Genomic DNA, 22,935 nt, shown 5'->3' on the forward strand with positions numbered 1-22,935 from the left:
TTCTGCGCCAGTGGCACCTGTAGGGGCTGAGGGGGCAATGGCGCCTGTGTGGGGACGCTGTGGCGCCCGTGGGCTGTGAGGGGGCAATGGCGCCTCTGTGCGGACGCTGTGGCGCCCGTGGGCTGTGAGGGCAGCGCGTCCCTCCCGCGGGCTCCTGTCCCCTCGCACGGCGTGACCCTGAACCCCACACCTGTCCCCTGTCCCCATTCCTGTCCCCGAGTCCCCATTCCTGTCCCCAAGTCCCCATTCCTGTCCCCGAGTCCCCATTCCTGTCCCCAAGTCCCCGTTCCTGTCCCCAGCCCCTCTCCCCTGTCCCCATTCCTGTCCCCAGCCCCTCTCTCCTGTCCCCATTCCTGTCCCCAGCCCCTCTCCCCTGTCCCCAGCCCCTCTCCCCTGTCCCCAGCCCCTCTCCCCTGTCCCCATTCCTGTCCCCAGCCCCTCTCTCCTGTCCCCAGCCCCTCTCTCCTGTCCCCAGCCCCTCTCCCCTGTCCCCAGCCCCTCTCTCCTGTCCCCATTCCTGTCCCCAGCCCCTCTCCCCTGTCCCCAGCCCCTCTCCCCTGTCCCCATTCCTGTCCCCAGCCCCTCTCTCCTGTCCCCAGCCCCTCTCCCCTGTCCCCATTCCTGTCCCCAGCCCCTCTCCCCTGTCCCCAGCCCCTCTCCCCTGTCCCCATTCCTGTCCCCAGCCCCTCTCTCCTGTCCCCATTCCTGTCCCCAGCCCCTCTCTCCTGTCCCCAGCCCCTCTCTCCTGTCCCCATTCCTGTCCCCAGCCCCTCTCTCCTGTCCCCAGCCCCTCTCCCCTGTCCCCCTCCCACGCGTGTTCCCGGACACGTGGCCAGCGCTGCCCCCCCGCCCCCTCCCCGTTAATCCCCGTTAATCCCCGGCAGGGACGAGTGGGGACGAGCCCCGGAGAGGCCGGGGAGAGACCCCGGTGCCTACAGACCCCCCGACCCCCCTAAACACTCCCGACCCCCCAGAGCCCCCCAACTCATCCCCTCAATGTTCCCAAATCCCGACAGACCCCACAAATCCTCTTGAAAGTCCTTTGGAACGCCCTCCCCCCACCCCTGCCAGTGTACCCCAAACCCTCCAGGGTACCCCAAACCCTCCTGGACACCCCTAAACGCCCCCCCCCGTTGCCCCCACCCCTCCAGGAACGCCCCCCAAGCCCCCCACCATGTCAGAGTCAGAGGAGAATGGAGAGGGTGAGTCTGGGGGGGCTCCTGGGTGAAAGTGGGGGTACAAGGGGGGTCCCTGAGGGTTTTGGGGGGTCTCTGGTCTATGGGACGGGGGTCACTGCAGGTCTCGGGGTCTAAGGGTGGGAGGGGTTTGCAGGGTTGGGGGTCCAGGAGGGGTTGGGGGTGTCCTGGAAGGTTGGGGTGGGGGGCACCCCCAGTGGGGTGGGGCTGTTCCGGGGTGGTCACTCTGTGTCTGGTGGTCCCGGGGTTGGACAGAGTTTTGGGTGGGGGGCTGTGCAGGAAGATTTGAGGGGATCCAGGAGGAGTGTTGAGGGGGGGACAGGAGGAGTTTGGGGGTTCCAGAAGGACTCGGAGGGGTTTCTGCTCTGTGGGATTTTGGGGTGTTTGGGTGTGGCTGGGGATGTCCTGGGCTTAGAGGGTCTTGGGGGGGGTCCGGAAAGGTTTGGGGGGGTCTGGAAAGGTTTGGGGGGGTCCGGAAAGGTTTGGGGGGGTCCGGAAAGGTTTAGGGGAGTCTGGAAAGGTTTGGGGGGGGTCGTTGACCAGCCGTTCCCCTCCGCAGGGCCCCCCAAGGATCTGTCCCCCCTGGCCGAGGCCATGGGGCAGCCGCTGGGCTGGGGGTCCGGCGATGGCCCCGGGGGGGCGGCGGGCGCGGGGACCCCCCCGGGGCAGCGGCAGCGCCGCCCCCCCCACCCCAAGCACAAGGCCCAGGGGGGCACCGGGGGCGTCCATCGCTCCCCCCGCGCCCTCTTCTGCCTCCGCCTCAACAACCCCATCCGCAGGGCGGCCATCAGCATCGTGGAGTGGAAGTGAGGGGGGCTCGGGGGGTCTGGGGGCTGCCAGTCGTGGATGGAAATGAGTGGGGGGCTCAGGAGATTTAGGGGGGTCTGGGGGCTGTTAATTGAGTGGAAGTGAGGGGGGCTTGGGGGGTCTGGGGGCTGCCAGTCGTGGATGGAAATGAGTGGGGGGCTCAGGAGATTTAGGGGGGTCTGGGGGCTGCCAGTTGAGTGGAAATGAGTGGGGGGCTCAGGAATTCGGGGGGTCTGGGGGCTGTTAATTGAGTGGAAGTGAGAGGGCTTGGGGGGTCTGGGGGCTGCCAGTCATGGAGTGAGAATGAGTGGGGGGCTCAGAGGATTTGGGGGGGTCTGGGGGCTGCCAATCAAGTGGAAGTAGGGGGGGTCTGGGGGCTGCCAGTCATGGAGTGGGAATGAGTGGGGGACTCAGGAGATTTAGGGGGGTCTGGGGGCTGCCAGTTGTGGGTGGAAATGAGTGGGGGGCTCAGGAATTCGGGGGGTCTGGGGGCTGCCAGTTGTGGAGTGGAGGGCTTGGGGAGCTTGGGTCTGGGGGCTGCCAATCAAGTGGAAATGAGTGGGGGGCTTGGGGGCTCTGGGGGCTGCCATCAGCACCGTAGAATGGAAGTGAGGAGGGGTCTCAAGGGGTCTGGGGGCCACACCTGGTGCCCCTCACTTCCCCCCAGGCCCTTCGACATCCTCATCCTCGCCACCATCTTTGCCAACTGCGTGGCCCTGGGGGTCTACATCCCCTTCCCCGAGGACGACTCCAACACCTCCAACCACAACCTGGTGAGCACCCCCAGACCCCCCAGGCCCGGGGGGCGCCCCTCGCCCCGGCGGCGCCCCTGGGACCTTCGCAGTTTTGGGAAACGGGGCTTCACCCCACCCTGGACTGGGCAGGGTGGCGGGGGTGACGCCTTGGGGAGGTGGCACCGTGGGGACTCGGCGTCACGCGTGTCCCCTGGCACACGCCTGTGCCGCTGCCTTAATCCGCTTTGCCGGCGCCGGGGGGAGCCTAATCCCGGCTGAGCCGCCCCGGTCACCCACAAAGGGGACACTGGGAGGGGGCTGGGGGGGCCCAAATGTCACCCCGAGAGAGGAGAGGCTGGGGCAGGACACCCCAAATAGCTCTGACCCTTGTGTCAGGGGTGTCCCCAAACGTCCCTGTCACTTGTCCACGGGCAAAGGGAGGTCCCAAAATGTTCCTGTCCCTTGTAGCCAGGGGACACTGGGAGGTGTGAGGGGCTGAGGGGGTTCCCGAGTGTCCTTGTCCCCAAAAGGAAGGGGATGCAGGGGGGTTCCCGAGTGTCCCTTGTCCCCAAAAGGAAGGGGATGCAGGGGGGTTCCCAAGGGTCCTTGTCCCCAAAAGGAAGGGGATGCAGGGGGGTTCCCGAGTGTCCTTGTCCCCAAAAGGAAGGGGATGCAGGGGGGTTCCCGAGTGTCCCTTGTCCCCAAAAGGAAGGGGATGCAGGGGGGTTCCCAAGGGTCCTTGTCCCCAAAAGGAAGGGGATGCAGGGGGGTTCCCGAGTGTCCTTGTCCCCCAAAAGGAAGGGGATGCAGGGGGGTTCCCGAGTGTCCTTGTCCCCCAAAAGGAAGGGGATGCAGGGGGGTTCCCGAGTGTCCTTGTCCCCCAAAAGGAAGGGGATGCAGGGGGGTTCCCGAGTGTCCCTTGTCCCCAAAAGGAAGGGGATGCAGGGGGGTTCCCAAGGGTCCTTGTCCCCCAAAAGGAAGGGGATGCAGGGGGGTTCCCAAGGGTCCTTGTCCCCAAAAGGAAGGGGATGCAGGGAGGTTCCCAAGGGTCCTTGTCCCCAAAAGGAAGGGGATGCAGGGAGGTTCCCAAGGGTCCTTGTCCCCCAAAAGGAAGGGGATGCAGGGGGGTTCCCAAGGGTCCCTCATCCCCAAAAGGAAGGGGATGCAGGGGGGTTCCCGAGTGTCCTTGTCCCCAAAAGGAAGGGGATGCAGGGAGGTTCCCGAGTGTCCTCATCCCCCAAAAGGAAGGGGATGCAGGGGGGTTCCCGAGTGTCCTCATCCCCCAAAAGGAAGGGGATGCAGGGGGGTTCCCAAGGGTCCTTGTCCCCAAAAGGAAGGGGATGCAGGGGGGTTCCCGAGTGTCCTTGTCCCCAAAAGGAAGGGGATGCAGGGGGGTTCCCAAGGGTCCTCGTCCCCCAAAAGGGACAAATATCCCTGTCTCGTTCCTCAGGAGAAGGGGATGCTGCCAGGGGGAACCCCAAATGTCCCCGGGGGGTGCTGGAAGGGGTGGAGGGGTCAGTGAGGGTGCTCAGATGTCCCTGGTCCCCAGGGAAGGGGACACTGAGCAGCGAGGGGGTGGAGGTGTCCTGAAATGCCCTCCTGGAGAAGCGGTCAGGGAAGGGGGGGTCCCCAAAGGGGAAGGGGACACTGAGTGACCCCTGGAGCAGGGCGTGCTGACCCCCCGCCCGCCCTCTGCGCCCCCGCCAGGAGCAGGTGGAGTACGTGTTCCTCATCATCTTCACGGTGGAGACGTTCCTGAAGATCATCGCCTACGGGCTGGTGCTGCACCCCAGCGCCTACATCCGCAACGGCTGGAACCTGCTGGACTTCGTCATCGTCATCGTGGGGTGAGGGGCACGGCTGGGGGGGCGCTGGGGTGGCTCCGTGTGCTGGGAAAGTCTCTCCTCCAGCCCGAGCTGCCAAAGAAAGGCTCAGCAGTCTCTGTTGTCTGGTCTCAAGGCAGTTTATTGCGAATTATCTCAAAGATTTTCTTCTCTGCTGCTGTGGTTTGCTCAGAGCTCAGGCAGAGGCACACACACACCCTGACATCCTCTCTGACCCCGACTGCTTCTCCTCTCCCCGCCCAGGGCTGCTGCTCTCTTTTATATGCCACGTTATGTGTTAAATTTTTATAGTTTTCCCCCAATATCTATATGAAATGGTGCTTTTCTATCTTTTATATGATCGATTACATGCTAAATGTTTACAGTTCTTCCCCAATGCCTATTACCTATATTAGATGGTGCTTTCCTATCTTTTATATGATACATTATGTGTTAAATGTTTATAGTTTTCCCCCAATATCTATATTAATTGGTGCCTTTCTATCTTTTATATGGTACATTACGTGTTACATGGTTACAGTTTTTCCCCAATGCCTATTACCTATATTAAGTAGTGGTTTTCTATCTTTTATATGGTACATTACCGGTTACATGTTTACAGTTTTTCCCCAATAACTATTACCGATATGAAATGGTGCTTTTCTATCTTTTATATGGTACATTACGTGTTACATGTTCACAGTTTTTCCCCAATGCCTATTACCTATATTAAATGGTGCTTTTCTATCTTTTATATGGCACATTACATGTGAAATATTTACAGTTTCCCCCAATGCCTATTACCTATATTAAATGGTGCTTTTCTACTCTAAACCAATCTGTGAGTGCCAACATCACCAAGAACATGGAGGTGAGGAAGAAGAAAGAGGGAGGACAGGGCAGGCCCAAATCCCAAATCCATCTTCAAACCTCTGACCCCCATGTACAAAACCCAAACTCCCCTGTACCGCACTCAGAAATTCTTCTCTTTACTTTGTGACTACTTCTGCTATAATATTTATTTATAATTTTGTGACTTCTTGTTCTTCCTGCAAGGCTGGTAAATCGTTGTATGGTTCAAATCTAAAATCACAGCTGCTTCCAGCTGCCTGCCAGGGTCTCAAATGCTTCTGAGCTGGGCCCGGAACACCCTAAAAACGCCTGCGGGGTGTTTTGAGTTCCGAGAGGGGCGGGGGGCACAGAGCTGTGTGACCCCCCGTGTCCCCCCAGGCTGTTCAGCGTCATCCTGGAGCAGGTGTCCCACAAGCCGGGCGATGCCCACCACATGAGCGGGAAGCCGGGCGGCTTCGACGTCAAGGCCCTGCGCGCCTTCCGCGTGCTGCGCCCGCTGCGCCTCGTCTCCGGCGTCCCCAGTGAGACCCCGGGGGGGGAAAAACGGGGGGTTTCGGGGTGCGCCCCCCACCCCAGCCTCCTGCCAACCAAACCCCCTCCCCTCCGTGCCGCTCCCCAGGCCTCCACATCGTGCTCAACTCCATCATGAAGGCGATGGTGCCGCTGCTGCACATCGCGCTGCTCGTGCTCTTCGTCATCATCATCTACGCCATCATCGGCCTCGAGCTCTTCATCGGCCGCATGCACAAGACCTGCTTCTTCATCGGCTCTGGTAGGCACGGGGGGGGTCACCCCGTGGGTGCCCCCCAGCTTTGGGACGTCCCCAGGGGTCCCTCAGTGCTCCCACATGCCCCAGAGTAAGGACCGGGGTCCCCCAGGGACACCCACACTGAGACCCCCCTAAAAACCACTGACACCACCCTGCCCAGCAGTGAGGATCCCCCAGGACACCCCAGCAGGGTTCTGGGGTTCCTTAACACATTGAGATCCCCGAAATTCCCTGAGGATCCCCCCCGGACTCCCCAGCAGGGTTCTGGGGTTCCTTAACACATTGAAATCCCTCTAAATTCCCTGAGGATCCCCCGGACACCCCAGCAGGGTTCTGGGGTTCCTTGACACACTGAGATCCCATAAATTCCCTGAGGATCCCCCAGGACTCCCCAGCAGGGTTCTGGGGTTCCTTAACACACTGAGATCCCCCTAAATTCCCTGAGGATCCCCCGGACACCCCAGAAGGATTCTGGGGTTCCTTGACACATTGAGACCCCCTGAATTCCCTGAGGATCCCCCAGGACACCCCAGCAGGGTTCTGGGGTTCCTTAACACATTGAAATCCCTCTAAATTACCTGAGGATCCCCCGGACACCCCAGCAGGGTTCTGGGGTTCCTTAACACATTGAAATCCCTCTAAATTACCTGAGGATCCCCCAGGACACCCCAGCAGGGTTCTGGGGTTCCTTAACACATTGAAATCCCTCTAAATTACCTGAGGATCCCCCGGACACCCCAGCAGGGTTCTGGGGTTCCTTAACACATTGAGACCCCCTAAATTCCCTGAGCAGCCCCCCTGGACACCCCAGAAGGATTCTGGGGGTCCCAGCCCACCCCTGAGCCCCCACAACATCAAGGGTGTGAGGAACCAGGAGGGACAAGAGCGGGGACAGCAGCTGAATTTGTGCAGGTGAAAGAGAAGCGTGGGGACAGGAATTTTCAGCGAGGACAGGAATGGTCAGCAGGGACAGGAATGGTCAGCGGGGACAGGGAATGGTCAGCAGGGACAGGGATTTTCAATGGGGACAGGGATTTTCAATGGGGACAGGAATTTTCAGCAGGGACAGGAGTGGTCAGCGGGGACAGGAATGATCAGTGGGAATAGGAATTTTCAATGGGGACAGGAATTTTCAATGGGGACAGGAATTTTCAGCAGGGACAGGAATTTTCAGCAGGGACAAGAATGGTCAGCAGGGACAGGAATGATCAGTGGGAATAGGAATTTTCAATGGGGACAGGAATTTTCAATGGGGACAGGAATTTTCAGCAGGGACAGGAATTTTCAGCAGGGACAAGAATGGTCAGCAGGGACAGGAATGGTCAGCTGGGACAGGAATTTTCAGCAGGGACAGGGATTTTCAATGGGGACAGGAATTTTCAATGGGGACAGGAATTTTCAGCAGGGACAGGAATTTTCAGCAGGGACAGGAATTTTCAGCTGGGACAGGAGTGGTCAGCAGGGACAGGAATTTTCAGCAGGGACAGGAATTTTCCGCAGGGACACGAATGGTCAGCGGGGACAGGAATGATCATTGGGAACAGGGATTTTCAGCAGGGACAGGAATTTTCAATGGGGACAGGGATTTTCAATGGGGACAGGAATTTTCAGCAGGGACAGGGATTTTCAGCAGGGACAGGGATTTTCCGCAGGGACAAGGGCTGCCCGCGGGGCCAGGGGCGGAGCGAGGGCCGGGAGGGGCAGCGCCCTGCCGGGAGCTGTCCCAGCGCCGCTGCCGCCCGTCCCCAGACCTGGAGTCGGAGGATGATCCCTCTCCCTGCGCCTTCTCGGGCCACGGCCGCGCCTGCCTGCAGAACAACACCGAGTGCCGCGGCCGCTGGGAGGGCCCCAACGGCGGCATCACCAACTTCGACAACTTCTTCTTCGCCATGCTCACCGTGTTCCAGTGCATCACCATGGAGGGCTGGACTGATGTGCTCTACTGGGTGAAGCCCCCCGAGCCCCCCAAATTCTCCTAAACCCTTCCTGAACTCCCCCAAATCCTCACACACATCCCCGAGCCCCTCCAAATCCTCATAACCCCTTCCTGAGCCCCCCAAATCCTCACACACATCCCCGAGCCCCTCCAAATCCTCATAACCCCTTCCTCAGCCCCCCAAATTCTTATAACCCCTCCCTGAGCCCCCCCAAATTCTCATAAACCCTTCCTGAGCCCCCCCAAATCCTCACACACATCCCCGGCCCCTCCAAATCCGCTTAACCCCTTCCTGAGCCCCACCAAATTCTCATAACCCCTTCCTGAGCACCCCCAAATCCTCATAGCCCCTTCCTGAGCACCCCCAAATCCTCACGCACATCGCTGAGCTCCTCCAAATCCTCATAACCCCTTCCTGAGTCCCCCAAATTCTCACACACATCCCCGAGCCCCTCCAAATCCTCATAACCCCTTCCTCAGCCCCCCAAATCCTCATAGCCCCTTCCTGAGCCCCCCCAAATTCTCATAAACCCTTCCCGAGTCCCCCCAAATCCTCACACGCATCCCTGAGCCCCTCCAAATCCTCATAACCCCTTCCTGAGCCCCCCCCAGATCCTAACCCCTTCCTGAGCCCCCCCAAATCCTCATAACCTCTTCCTCAGCCCCCCAAATCCTCACACACATCCCTGAGCCCCTCAAAATCCTCATAACCCCTTCCTGAGTCCCCCCTGAATCCTCACACACATCCCTGAGCACCTCAAATCCTCATAACTCCTCCCTGAGTCCCCCAAAATCCTCATAACCTCGTTCCTGAGCACCCCCAAATCCTCATAACTCCTCCCTGAGCCCCCCAAAATCCTCATAACCTCATTCCTGAGCACCCCCAAATCCCCACACAAATCACCGAGCTCCTCAAGTCCTCACACCCACCTTGAGCCTCCCAAAATTCTCACATCCCTGTTCCCCCAAACCACCCCAGGACCAGTGCAGAGACCCAAACTCTCTGCGGGGTGTCACCGGCCTCACCCGAGGAGGGATTTGGGGTGACCCCATCACCCCAAACCTCCCCCCCACAGATGCAGGACGCCATGGGCCACGAGCTGCCCTGGATTTACTTCGTCAGCCTCGTCATCTTCGGCTCCTTCTTCGTCCTCAACCTGGTGCTGGGGGTGCTGAGCGGGTGAGGAGCCGCCGGCGGGGCCGTGGGTCAGCAGCGGGGCTGAGCCGTGTCCCTGGCGGGTTTGGGGGTCCCACCTGTGCCCCCCTCCCCAGGGAATTCTCCAAGGAGCGAGAGAAGGCCAAGGCCCGCGGGGACTTCCAGAAGCTGCGGGAGAAGCAGCAGCTGGAGGAGGATCTGCGGGGCTACATGGACTGGATCACCCAGGCCGAGCTGGAGGGCGATGAGGAAGAGGGGGAGCATGAGAAGCACCGTGAGTGGGGCTGGGGGGGCAGTTACGGGGGGGGTCCCCCAAAATCCTGAGCATCCCCCAAACCACTGTGAGCCTTCTTTCCCACAGGTCTGACCGCTGAGGATCTGATGGGGAAGCGGAAGCCGCGGCTGAAGTGGCTGCGCCACACGAGTCACTCCACTGACACCCATGGTACCCCCGGGGCACCCCAAATCTCCTGAACCCAGACACCCCAAATTCTCCACACCCGGGCACACCCAGATCCCCTGAACCCAGACATCCCATGTCCCCTGGGCTGGGCACCCTTAAATCCCCCAGACCTGGGCACCCCAAATTCCCTGAACCCAAATCTGAGCACACCCAGATTCCCTGAACCCAGACCTGCCAAATTCTCTGAAGCCAGACACCCCAAATTCTCTGAACCCAGGCACCCCAAATTCCGTGAATCCAGATCTGAGCACACCCAGATTCTCTGAATCCAGACCCCAAATTCTCTGAATGTGGGTACCCCAAAATGCCCCAGACCTGGGCACACCCAGATCCCCTGAACACAAGCACTCCAAATTCCTGAACTCATATTCCCCAAATTCCCTGAACCCAGGTACTCCAAAATGTCCCAGACCTGGGCACCCCAAATTCTCTGAACCCAGACACCCAAAATTCTCTGAACCCGGGTACCCCAAAATGCCCCAGACCTGGGCACCCCAGATTCCCTGAACCCAGACCTGGACAGCCTGAGTTCCCTGGACTGGGCACCCCAAATTCTTCGACTCTAGGCACCCCAAATTCTTCAGACCTGGGCACCCCCAAATTCCCTGACCCGAGATCTGACACCGTGAATTCCCTGGACTGGGCACCCCAAATTCTCAGACTCTAGACACCCCAAATTCTTCAGACCTGGGCACCCCAAATTCCCTGACCCCAGATCTGGACATCCTGAATTCTCTGGACTGGGCACCCCACATTCCCTGAATCCAGACACCTCAAATTCTTCAGACCTGGGCACCCCAAATTCCCTGAACCCAGACCTGGACACTGAATTCCCTGAAGTGGGCACCCCAAATTCTTTGAACCCAGGTACTCCAAAATGTCCCAGACCTGGGCACCCAAAATTCTCTGAACCTGGGTACCCCAAAATGCCCCAGACCTGGGCACCCCAGATTCCCTGACCCCAGACCTGGACACCCTGAGTTCCCTGGACTGGGCACCCCAAATTCCCTGACCCCAGACCTGGACACCCTGAATTCCCTGGACTGGGCACGCCAAATTCTTCGACTCTAGGCACCCCAAATTCTTCAGACCTGGGCACCCCCAAATTCCCTGACCCGAGATCTGACACCGTGAATTCCCTGGACTGGGCACCCCAAATTCTCAGACTCTAGACACCCCAAATTCTTCAGACCTGGGCACCCCAAATTCCCTGACCCCAGACCTGGACACCCTGAGTTCCCTGGACTGGGCACCCCACATTCCCTGACCCCAGCCACCCCAAATGCCCCCCGGGCTGACCGGTGCCCCCCACCCCAGCCAGCCTCCCGGGCAGCGAGACCACCTCGGTCAACACGGAGACCGTGGGGGAGGAGGAGGCGCCGCCGACCGCCTGCGACCGCTGCCTGTGAGCCCCGGCGGGACTCGGGACCCCCACCCTGCCACCCCCGACCCTGCCGGGGCCCTCGGCATCCCCCCGCGGCCCCGGGACACCCCTCAGATCCCCGGGGACACCCCTCAGATCCCCGGGACCCCAAACCCTCAGGACAATTTGGGACCCTCGTGTAGCCCCCCCAAAATCACTCATAGCCTGAGTGACCGCACCCCCAGATGCCCCCCGAGACCCCAGAACTGACCCCCACAGCACCTCAAAGTTCTCTGAGACCCCTCCATAACCCCGTGGATCCCCCATACACCCTCCAGGACCCCAAAACTGACCCCAGCACCCCTATGATCACCCTCAACCAGGGACCCTCCAAGCCCCCTCCGACCAAATCTGACCCCAGCACCCCTATATAGCCCTCCCCCCCCAGATATCCCCCTATGGCCAAGGGACTCCCCCAGAATCCCCAAATTTTGGGGTAACTCTGCTTTTCTCTCCCCAGGGGCAAAATTACAAAGACAAAATTCTGGTGAGTGAGGAGAAGAAAGAGGGGTGTGGAAAAAATGGGGGGAGGGCCGCAGTGGGGCCCCCCTAAAGCCTCCCAACCCGTCCCACCTGACAGGGACTCTGTCACCCCCCAACTTCCCCTCTGTCCCCAAAATCCTGCTGCTCCTACATCCCCTCACCCTCTCTCATCACCCTGTACCCCAAATTCCTCCACATTCCCCAAATTCCCCAGCTTTACCTTGTCCCTCCCTACCTCCAAATCCACCCTGCCCCAAAGGGAAATACGGGTTGGATATTAGGAAAAGATTTTTAGGGAAAGATGAGTTTAAAAGAGCCTGGGTGTGGCAGCCTGGTTTAGGTGAGGTGTCGGGGCTGGCTTGGACTCGGTGATCTCGGGGGTCTCTTCTGATTCTGTGTGACCCCTCATTTCCCCCCCAAACCCAAACACCCTTCCCCTCCTCCCGAGTGACGGGGGGATGATTTTGTCCCCCAAACCCCCACCCGCTGCCCCCCAGTCGCCGCCTGCGCCGCCTGAACCGCCTGTGGCGCCGGCGCTGCCGCGCTGCCGTGAAATCCGTGTCCTTCTACTGGACCGTGCTGCTGCTCGTGTTCCTCAACACGCTGACCATCGCCTCCGAGCACCACGGGCAGCCGCCCTGGCTCACCGAGACACAGGGTACGGCCCCCCCGGGACCCCCCGGTAACCCTGGACATCCCCCAGTGCCCCCCGACATCCCCCAGTGCCCCCCGACGTCCCCCAGTGCCTCTCAAACCCCTCAGTGCCTCCCAAACCCCCCAATATTTCTGACATCCCCCAGTGCCCCCCAACATACCCCAGTGCCTCTCAAACCCCTCAGTGCTTCCCAAACCCCCCCAATATTCCTGACATCCCCCAGTGCCCCCCGACATCTCCCAGTGCCTCTCAAACCCCTTGGTACCCCCTGACACCCCCCAGACCCTCAGGTACCCCGGGCACCCCCCAGTGCTCCCTGACACCTCCCACACCCCTCGGTACCCTCCAAAACCCTCCAGGGTGTCCCAAACCCCTCGGTACCCCCCTGACACCCCCCAGTGCCCCCCAGACCCTCGGGTACCCCTGATACCCCAGTGCCCCTGACACCCCAGGGTGCTCCCCAGACCCTCGGGTACCCCTGATACCCCAGTGCCCCGACACCCCCCAGTGCCTCTCAAACCCCTCAGTACTCCCCAACACCCCCCAGTGCCCCCCAGACCCTCGGGTACCCCTGACACCCCCACTGCCCCCGACACCCCAGGGTGCCTCCCAGACCCTCGGGTACCCCTGACACCCCCAGTACCCCCCAGACCCCTCGGTACCCCCCGGTGCCCTCCAACAACACCCCCCTGACACCCCCAGTACCCCCCAGACCCCGCGGTACCCCCCGGTGCCCTCCAACAACACCCCCCTGACACCCCCAGTACCCCCCAGACCCCTCGGTACCCCCCGGTGCCCTCCAACAACACCCCCCTGACACCCCTCAGTGCCCCCAGACCCCTCGGTACCCCCCGGTGCCCTCCAACAACACCCCCCAGTACCCCCCAGACCCCTCGGTACCCCCCGGTGCCCTCCAACAACACCCCCCTGACACCCCCAGTACCCCCAGACCCCTCGGTACCCCCCGGTGCCCTCCAACAACACCCCCCAGTACCCCCCAGACCCCTCGGTACCCCCCGGTGCCCTCCAACAACACCCCCCAGTACCCCCCAGACCCCTCGGTACCCCCCGGTGCCCTCCAACAACACCCCCCTGACACCCCCAGTACCCCCCAGACCCCTCGGTACCCCCCAGTGCCCTCCAACAACACCTCCCCGTCACCCGCGGGGCTCGGGGGGCCCGTCCGGCTCTCGGCGTTTCCCGGGGCGGTGACTCGGGTGCGTCCCCCCGGTGCAGCGTACGCGAACAAGGCGCTGCTGTCGCTGTTCGCCGCCGAGATGGTGCTGAAGCTGTACGCGCTGGGCCCCTCGTGCTACTTCGCCAGCTTCTTCAACCGCTTCGACTGCTTCGTGGTGTGCGGCGGCGTGCTGGAGACGGCGCTGGTGGAGCGCGGCGCCATGGAGCCGCTCGGCATCTCCGTGCTGCGCTGCGTGCGCCTGCTGCGCGTCTTCAAGGTCACCCGGTGAGCGACGGCGCCGGGGCGTGACAGCCAAACGCCGGGACACCCAAACGCCGGGACACCCAAACACTGGGGCACCCCGACACTGGGACAGCCAAACACTGGGGCACCCAAACACTGGGACACCCAAACGCCGGGACACCCAAACGCTGGGACACCCGGACACCGGGACACCCGGACACTGGGGCACCCAAACGCTGGGACACCCCGACACTGGGACAGCCAAACGCTGGGGCGCCCAAACGCTGGGGCACCCAAACACCGGGACACCCAAACGCTGGGGCACCCAAACGCTGGGGCACCCAAACACTGGGACACCCCGACACTGGGACACCCGGACACCGGGACACCCAAACGCTGGGGCACCCAAACACTGGGGCACCCAAACACTGGGACACCCCGACACCAGGGCACCCAAACACTGGGGCACCCAAACACTGGGGCACCCCGACACCAGGGCACCCAAACACTGGGGCACCCCGACACCGGGACACCCAAACGCTGGGGCACCCAAACATTGGGACACCCAAACACTGGGACACCCTGACACTGGGGCACCCAAACACTGGGACACCCAAACGCTGGGGCACCCTGACACCGGGACACCCAAACACCGGGGCACCCAAACGCTGGGGCACCCCGACACCGGGACACCCCAACACCGGGACACCCAAATGCTGGGGCACCCAAACGCTGGGGCACCCAAACACTGGGACACCCAAACACTGGGACACCCCGACACCAGGGCACCCAAACACTGGGACACCCCGACACTGGGACAGCCAAACGCTGGGGCGCCCAAACGCTGGGGCACCCAAACGCTGGGGCACCCAAACACCGGGACACCCAAACGCTGGGGCACCCAAACGCTGGGGCACCCCAACACTGGGACACCCCGACACTGGGACACCCGGACACCGGGACACCCAAACGCTGGGGCACCCAAACACTGGGGCACCCCAACACTGGGACACCCCGACACCAGGGCACCCAAACACTGGGACAGCCAAACACTGGGACACCCCAACATCAGGACACCCAAACGCTGGGACACCCCGACACTGGGACAGCCAAACGCTGGGGCACCCAAACGCTGGGGCACCCAAACACTGGGGCACCCAAACACTGGGGCACCCCGACACCAGGGCACCCAAACACTGGGGCACCCCGACACCGGGACACCCAAACGCTGGGGCACCCAAACACTGGGGCACCCAAACACTGGGGCACCCCGACACCAGGACACCCAAACACTGGGACACCCCGACACTGGGACACTCAAACACCAGGACACCCGAACACCGGGACACCCAAACACCGGGACACCCAAACGCCGGGGCACCCGGACACCGGGACACCCAAACACTGGGACACCCAAACGCTGGGACACCCAAACACCAGGGCACCCAAACACTGGGGCACCCAAACAGTGGGGCACCCTGACACTGGGGCACCCAAACGCTGGGGCACCCAAACACTGGGACACCCTGACACTGGGGCACCCAAACGCCGGGACACCCAAACGCCGGGGCACCCGGACACCGGGACACCCAAACACTGGGACACCCAAACACTGGGACACCCAAACACTGGAGCACCCAAACACTGGGGCACCCCAACACTGGGACACCCCGGCACCGGGACACCCCAACACTGGGACAGCCAAACACTGGGACACCCCAACATCAGGACACCCAAATGCTGGGACACCCTGACACTGGGGCACCCTGACACTGGGACACCCCGGCACCAGAACACCCCAACACTGGGATGCCCCAGTAGCACAAAACTGGGACTGCCCAACACTGGGACACCCCAACGTTGGGACACTCCAATGCTGGGTCACCCCAGTGTCCCAACACCGGGACACTCCAACACCGCGACACCACAATGTCCTGACACCCCAATGCCCCAAAGCTGGGACACACCAACACCACAACAACCCAGCATGGGCAAACTGCCATGTCCTGACACCCCAGTACCACACCAACAGGACCCCCAAACACTGTGGCTCTCCTGTGTCCCAACACCCCAATGTCCAACACCCCAATGTCCCAAATCCGTGACACCTCAATGTCCCAAAGCACCGATGTCCTAAGGCCGTGATGTCCCAAACTGGAGACACCCCAATGCTGCAACACCCCCCACCACGGGGTGTTGGCTCTGCATCATCCATCCATCCATCATCCATCCATCATCCATCCATCCATCCATCATCCATCCATCATCCATCCATCATCCATCCATCCATCCATCCATCATCCATCCATCCATCCATCCACCCATCCATCCATCCATCCATCCATCCATCCATCCATCATCCATCCATCATCCATCCATCCATCCATCCATCCATCATCCGTCCATCATCCATCCATCCATCCATCATCCATCCATCCATCCATCCATCATCCATCCATCCATCCATCCATCATCCATCCATCCATCATCCGTCCATCATCCATCCCTCCATCCATCCATCATCCATCCATCCATCAATCATCCATCCATCCATCATCCATCCATCCATCCATCATCCATCCCTCCATCCATCCATCATCCATCCATCATCCATCCCTCCATCCATCCATCATCCATCCATCATCCATCCATCATCCATCCATCATCCATCCATCCATCATCCATCCATCCATCATCCATCCATCATCCATCCATCCATCATCCATCCATCCATCCATCCATCATCCATCCATCATCCATCCATCATCCATCCATCCATCCATCATCCATCCATCATCCATCCATCCATCCATCCATCATCCATCCATCCATCCATCCATCATCCATCCATCATCCATCCATCATCCATCCATCATCCATCCATCCATCCATCATCCATCCATCATCCATCCATCCATCCATCAATCATCCATCCATCATCCATCCATCCATCCATCCATCCATCATCCATCCATCCATCCATCCATCCATCCATCCATCCATCAATCATCCATCCATCATCCATCCATCCATCCATCCATCCATCCATCCATCATCCATCCATCCATCAATCATCCATCCATCATCCATCCATCATCCATCCATCCATCCATCATCCATCCATCCATCATCCATCCATCATCCATCATCCATCATCCATCCCTCCATCCATCCATCATCCATCCATCATCCATCCATCCATCATCCATCCATCATCCATCCATCCATCATCCATCCATCCATCCATCCATCCATCCGTCATCCATCCATCCATCCATCCATCCATCCATCCATCCATCCATCATCCTCCCAGTGCTCCCAGTAACCCCGGTGTCCCGCAGGCACTGGGCGTCGCTGAGCAACCTGGTGGGCTCCCTGCTGAACTCCATGAAATCCATCGCCTCCCTGCTGCTGCTGCTCTTCCTCTTCATCATCATCTTCGCGCTCCTGGGCATGCAGCTCTTCGGGGGCCGCTTCAGCTTCGACGAGACCCAGACCAAGCGCAGCACCTTCGACACCTTCCCGCAGGCCCTGCTCACCGTCTTCCAGGTACCCCAAAACCTGGGGGGAGCCTCGGGGGGACCCCAAAGCCTGCAGAAACTCCAGAGGAGGCTCTGAGAGTTGTGGGGAGACCCCAAACTGCACAGGGGACCCTGAAGCCATGAGGAGACCCCAAAACTGTGGGGAACCTGAAATCCCTCAGGGGGACCCCAAAATGCACAGGGGACCCTAAATCCATGAGGAAATCCCAAAAACTATGGGGAACCTGAAATCCCTCAGGGGGACCCCAAAGCCTGGGGGGTGACCCTGAAAACCTCAAAGGAGTTGCTGAGAGTTGTGGGGAGACCCCAAAATGCACAGGGGACCCTAAAGCCATGAGGTGACCCCAAAACTGTGGGGAACCTGAAATCCCTCAGGGGGACCCCAAAGCCTGCAGGGCGACCCTGAAACTCCAGAGGAGGTTCTGAGAGTTGTGGGGAGACCCCAAACTGCACAGGGGACCCTGAAGCCATGAGGAGACCCCAAAACTGTGGGGAACCTGAAATCCCTCAGGGGGACCCCAAAATGCACAGGGGACCCTGAAGCCATGAGGAGACCCCAAAACTATGGGGAACCCCAGAATCTGTGGGAGACATCCAAACCCATGGGACACCCTAAAAGCTGTGAGAGATCTCAACACCTGTGAGGGACCTTGAATCTCGTGGGTCCCCATAAGCTGTGGGGAGACCCCAAAAGCCATGAACCCCCCTCAACCCATCCCCATCCCCACCCTACAGCCACTGCGGGGTGATGCCGTGCACTCGGAACTGGGAGGCAGTGGTGTACTGGGAGCACTGGTTGGGGGTGGCACTGAGGTTTTGGGGTGCCCCTGGTGTTTGGGGACCCCCGATTCGCCCAGATCCTGACGGGGGAGGATTGGAACGCGGTGATGTACGACGGGATCATGGCCTACGGCGGCCCCGTGTTCCCCGGGATGCTCGTCTGTGTCTACTTCGTCATCCTCTTCATCTGCGGGAACTGTGCGTGGGCAGCGGGGCACTGGGAGGGACTGGGAGGGACTGGGAGGGACTGGGGGCACTGGGAGGGGACTGGGAGGGACTGGGAGGGATTGGGAGGGACTGGGAGCACTGGGAGCACCAGAGAGACTGGGAGCACTGGTGGCACTGGGCACACTAGGAGGGACTGGGGGCACTGGGAGGGACTGGGGGTACTGGGAGGGACTGGGAGGGGACTGGGAGGGATTGGGGGTGCTGGGAGGGATTGGGAGGGACTGGGAGCACTGGGAGCACCAGAGAGATTGGGAGCACTGGTGGCACTGGGTGCACTGGGAGGGACTGGGGGCACTGGGAGGGACTGGGAGGGACTGGGGGCACTGGGAGGGGACTGGGAGGGATTGGGAGGGACTGGGAGCACTGGGAGCACCAGAGGGACTGGGAGCACTGGTGGCACTGGGAGCACTGAGAGGGACTGGGAGCACTGGGAGGGACTGGGAGCACTGGGAGGGACTGGGAGGACACTGGGAGCGACTGGGAGGACACTGGGAGCGACTGGGAGGACACTGGGAGCCCTGGGAGGGACTGGGAGGACACTGGGAGCACTGGGAGGGACTGGGAGGACACCGGGAGCACTGGGAGGACACTGGGAGCACTGGTGAGCCCTCTGCTCCCCTCAGACATCCTCCTCAACGTCTTCCTGGCCATCGCCGTGGACAACCTGGCGGACGGTGACAACATCAACTCAGGGGGGGACAAAAAGTGAGCCCGGACCCCCGGGGCTCTTTTTGGGGGTGACTTGGGGGGGCCACCCATCCCCTGGGCCCCCAGGGGGGTGCCCAACCCCCGGGACCCCCTGTGTGAGCCCCCCTTTTCTCCCACCCCAGGGACAAGGCCGGGGAGGCGGAAGCGGGGACGGAGAGCCAGGACGTGGCTGTGAAGGTGAGGGGGTCTCGGGGGGTGACCGTGACTGGGGGGTCCCGGGGGGTTCTGGGGGGGTCCCTCGCTCCCCACAAAGTCTGCACGGCCCTCACCGCTCCCCCTCTCCAGGTTGAGGGGGATCAGCCGCAGGAGGAAGAGGAGGAGGAGGAGGAAGAGGTGGAGGAAGGTGAGTGTCACCTGCCCGGGCGTCAGGGACACTGGGGGGTGGCAGTGCCTGGGGTGGGGTGGGGGTCCCTGAAGGGGTGACGGTGCCTGGGGTGAGGGTCCCTGGGCAGGTGACAGTTCCTGGGGTGGGGGGTCCCTGAAGGGGTGACACTGGCTGGGGTGGGGGTCCCTGAAGGGGTGACAGTGGCTGGGGTGGGGGTCCCTGGGCAGGTGACAGTTCCTGGGGTGGGGGTCCCTGAAGGGGTGACGGTGTCTGGGGTGGGGGTCCCTGAAGGGGTGACGGTGTCTGGGGTGGGGGTCCCTGGGGGGGGATGTGACAGTGGCCGACACGGGGGTCCCTGGGGGGGGATGTGACAGTGGCCGACACGGGGGTCCCTGGGGGGGGGATGTGACAGTGACTGACACGGGGGTCCCTGGGATGTGACAGTGGCCGACACGGGGTCCCTGGGGGGGGGATGTGACAGTGACCGACACGGGGGTCCCTGGGGAAGGGGATGTGACAGTGACCGACACGGGGGTCCCTGGGGAAGGGGATGTGACAGTGGCCGACACGGGGGTCCCTGGGATGTGACAGTGACCGACACGGGGTCCCTGGGGAAGGGGATGTGACAGTGGCCGACACGGGGGTCCCTGGGATGTGACAGTGACTGACACGGGGTCCCTGGGGGGAGGATGTGACAGTGACCGACACGGGGTCCCTGGGGAAGGGGATGTGACAGTGGCCGACACGGGGGTCCCTGGGATGTGACAGTGACCAGACACGGGGTCCCTGGGGGGAGGATGTGACAGTGACCGACACGGGGTCCCTTGCAGGTGACGAGGAGGCCGGGGGGGAGCGTGACAGCCTGGGGAGGGCCCGGCTGGAGTCCCTGGAGGAGGCCCCCAAGCCCAAGGTGACCCCGATCCCCGAGGGCAGCGCCTTCTTCGTGCTGAGCAGCACCAACCCGTGAGTGGCACTGGGAGCACTGGGAGGGACTGGGAGCACTGGGAGCACTGGGAGCACTGGGGGGGCACTGGGAGCACTGGGAGCACTGGGAGGGACTGGGAGCACTGGGAGGGGACTGGGAGCAATGGGAGCAGTGGGAGCACTGGGGAGGCACTGGGGGCACTGGGATTGGAGACACAAACTGGGGGGCACTGGGAGCACTGGGAGGGACTGGGGACACTGGGAGCACTGGGGGGGACTGGGAGCACTGGGGGGTACTGGGAGCACTGGGAGCAGTGGGGGCACTGGGAGCACTGGGGGGACTGGGAGCACTGGGGGCACTGGGGGCACTGGGATTGGAGACACAAACTGGGGGGCACTGGGAGCACTGGGAGCACTGGGAGGGACTGGGAGCACTGGGAGCAGTGGGAGCACTGGGGGGGTACTGGGGGCACTGGGGGCACTGGGATTGGAGACACAAACTGGGGGGCACTGGGGGGACTGGGAGCACTGGGGGGGACTGGGAGCATTGTGGGGGTACTGGGAGCACTGGGAGCAGTGGGGGCACTGGGAGCACTGGGAGCAGTTGTGGCACTGGGGGCACTGGGATTGGAGACACAAGCTGGGGGGCACTGGGAGCACTGGGATGGACTGGGAGCACTGGGGGCACTGGGAGCATTGGGATGGACTGGGATCACTGGGATGGACTGGGAACACTGGGATGGACTGGGAGCACTGGGGGCACTGGGAGCACTGGGATGGACTGGGAGCACTGGGAGCTGACGTGTGCCTGGCACAGGCTGCGGGTGAAGTGCCACGCCCTGATCAACCACCACATCTTCACCAACCTCATCCTCGTCTTCATCATCCTCAGCAGCATCTCCCTGGCCGCAGAGGACCCCGTGCGCGCCCACTCGCCCCGCAACCACGTGGGCTACTGGGAGCACTGGGCAAACTGGGAGGGACTGGGGGCCCTGGAGGACTGTGGGGGAATTCACCCCATACGGGATCCGGATTTGGGGTCGGAAATGGGGGGGGCTGGGAAGGGCAAGGAGGGGTTGAGGGGGAATCTGGGCGTGTTTGGGGGGGTCCAGGGGGTTGGGGGTGTTGGGGGGTTTGGGAGGGGTCGGGGTCACCCCGTTCCCCCTCCCCACCCCCACCCCAGATCCTGGGATACTTCGACTACGCCTTCACCTCCATCTTCACCGTGGAGATCCTGCTCAAGGTACACAGGGGGGGTCTCCGGGGCTTCAGGTGGGGGTTCCCATGGTTTTGGGGGTTCCCAGGGTTTGGGAAGGGGTTCCCCAGTGTTTCAGGGCCTTCATGGAGTTTTTGGGGGTTCCCAGGGTTTTGGGAAGGAGTTCTTCCAGGGTTTTGGGAGTGGGTTCCTGGGGTTCAGGGGAGTTCCCCAGGGTTTGGGGGTGTTCCCCAGGGTTTTGGGAGGGGGCTCCCATGGATTTTGGGTGTTCCCAGGGTTTTGGGGTAGGGGGTTCCTGGGGTTTGGGTGGGGGGTTCCTGGGGTTTTTGGAGGGTTCCCAGGGTTTTGGGAGGGGGTTCCTGGGGTTTGGGGTGGGAGGTTCCCGTGGTTTGGGTGGGGGGTTCCTGGGGTTTGGTGGGCTCCTGGGGTTTGGGTTGGGGGGTTCCCATGTTTTGGGTGAGGGGTCCCTGGGGTTTGGGTGTTCCCAGGGTTTTGGAGGGGGTTCCCAGGGTTTTGGGGGTGGGAGGTTCCTGTGGTTTGGGTGAGGGTTTCCTGGGGTTTGGAGGGTTCCCGGGGTTTGGGGTGGGGGGTTCCCGGGGTTTGGAGGGTTCCCGGGGTTTGGGGTGGGACGTTTCTGTGGTTTGGGTGGGGGTTCCTGGGGTTTTTGTGGAATTCCCAGGGTTTTGGGGGTGGGGTGGGAGGTTCCCAGTGTTTGGGTGGGGGGGTTCCTGGAGTTTTTGGAGGGTTCCCAGGGTTCTGGGAGGGGGTTCCCAGGGTTTTGGGGGTGGGAGGTTCCTGGGGTTTTTGGGGGTTCCCGGGGTTCTGGGAGGGGGTTCCTGGGGTTGGGGTGCCCCCAGGGACAGGGGTCCCCAGGTCAGGGCTCACGTTCCCCGCAGATGACGGTGTTCGGCGGGTTCCTGCACAAAGGCTCCTTCCTCCGCAACTGGTTCAACCTCCTGGACGTGCTGGTGGTCGGCGTCTCCCTCATCTCCTTCGGCATGCAGTGAGCTGGGGGCAACTGGGAGCACTGGGAGCGCTGCTGGGGGGCACTGGGGGCACTGGGAGGGGCCAGGCTCAACACTGGGGGCACTGGGGGGTACAAGGAACCTCACTGGGGGCACTGGGGGGTACAAGGAACCTCACTGGGGGCACTGGGGGGTACGAGGAGCCTCACTGGGGGCACTGGGGGGGTACGAGGAACCTCACTGGGGGCACTGGGGGGCACAAGGAACCTCACTGGGGGCACTGGGAGGGTACGAGGAGCCTCACTGGGGGCACTGGGGGGTACAAGGAACCTCACTGGGGGCACTGGGAGGGTACGAGGAACCTCACTGGGGGCACTGGGAGGGTATGAGGAACCTCACTGGGGGCACTGGGAGGGTACGAGGAACCTCACTGGGGGCACTGGGGGGCACAAGGAACCTCACTGGGGGCACTGGGAGGGTACGAGGAACCTCACTGGGGGCACTGGGAGGGTACGAGGAACCTCACTGGG

General features: G+C 61.8%; 1 protein-coding gene across 1 annotated transcript in view; it reads left to right on the plus strand.

Moving 5' to 3' along the window:
• Positions 1-1,736: 1,736 nt before the first annotated feature.
• Positions 1,737-22,935, plus strand: part of CACNA1F (calcium voltage-gated channel subunit alpha1 F) — a 29,314-nt gene continuing 8,115 nt past the window's right edge. Inside the window, 22 exon segments of the mRNA XM_085563759.1 lie at positions 1,737-2,002; positions 2,671-2,776; positions 4,445-4,584; positions 5,791-5,933; positions 6,032-6,184; positions 7,931-8,127; positions 9,194-9,297; positions 9,390-9,547; positions 9,635-9,718; positions 11,054-11,141; positions 11,620-11,646; positions 12,140-12,300; positions 13,534-13,759; positions 17,059-17,266; positions 18,117-18,237; positions 18,891-18,972; positions 19,098-19,152; positions 19,261-19,318; positions 20,131-20,263; positions 21,042-21,171; positions 21,408-21,467; positions 22,337-22,443. Of these exon segments, the coding sequence (XP_085419885.1) occupies positions 1,791-2,002; positions 2,671-2,776; positions 4,445-4,584; positions 5,791-5,933; positions 6,032-6,184; positions 7,931-8,127; positions 9,194-9,297; positions 9,390-9,547; positions 9,635-9,718; positions 11,054-11,141; positions 11,620-11,646; positions 12,140-12,300; positions 13,534-13,759; positions 17,059-17,266; positions 18,117-18,237; positions 18,891-18,972; positions 19,098-19,152; positions 19,261-19,318; positions 20,131-20,263; positions 21,042-21,171; positions 21,408-21,467; positions 22,337-22,443 (2,753 nt within the window). The 5' untranslated portion in view covers positions 1,737-1,790.

The sequence above is a fragment of the Lonchura striata genome, chromosome 31 (genome assembly GCF_050655825.1).
Source record: "Lonchura striata isolate lonStrDom1 chromosome 31, ASM5065582v1, whole genome shotgun sequence".
Taxonomy (NCBI): Eukaryota; Metazoa; Chordata; class Aves; order Passeriformes; family Estrildidae; genus Lonchura; species Lonchura striata.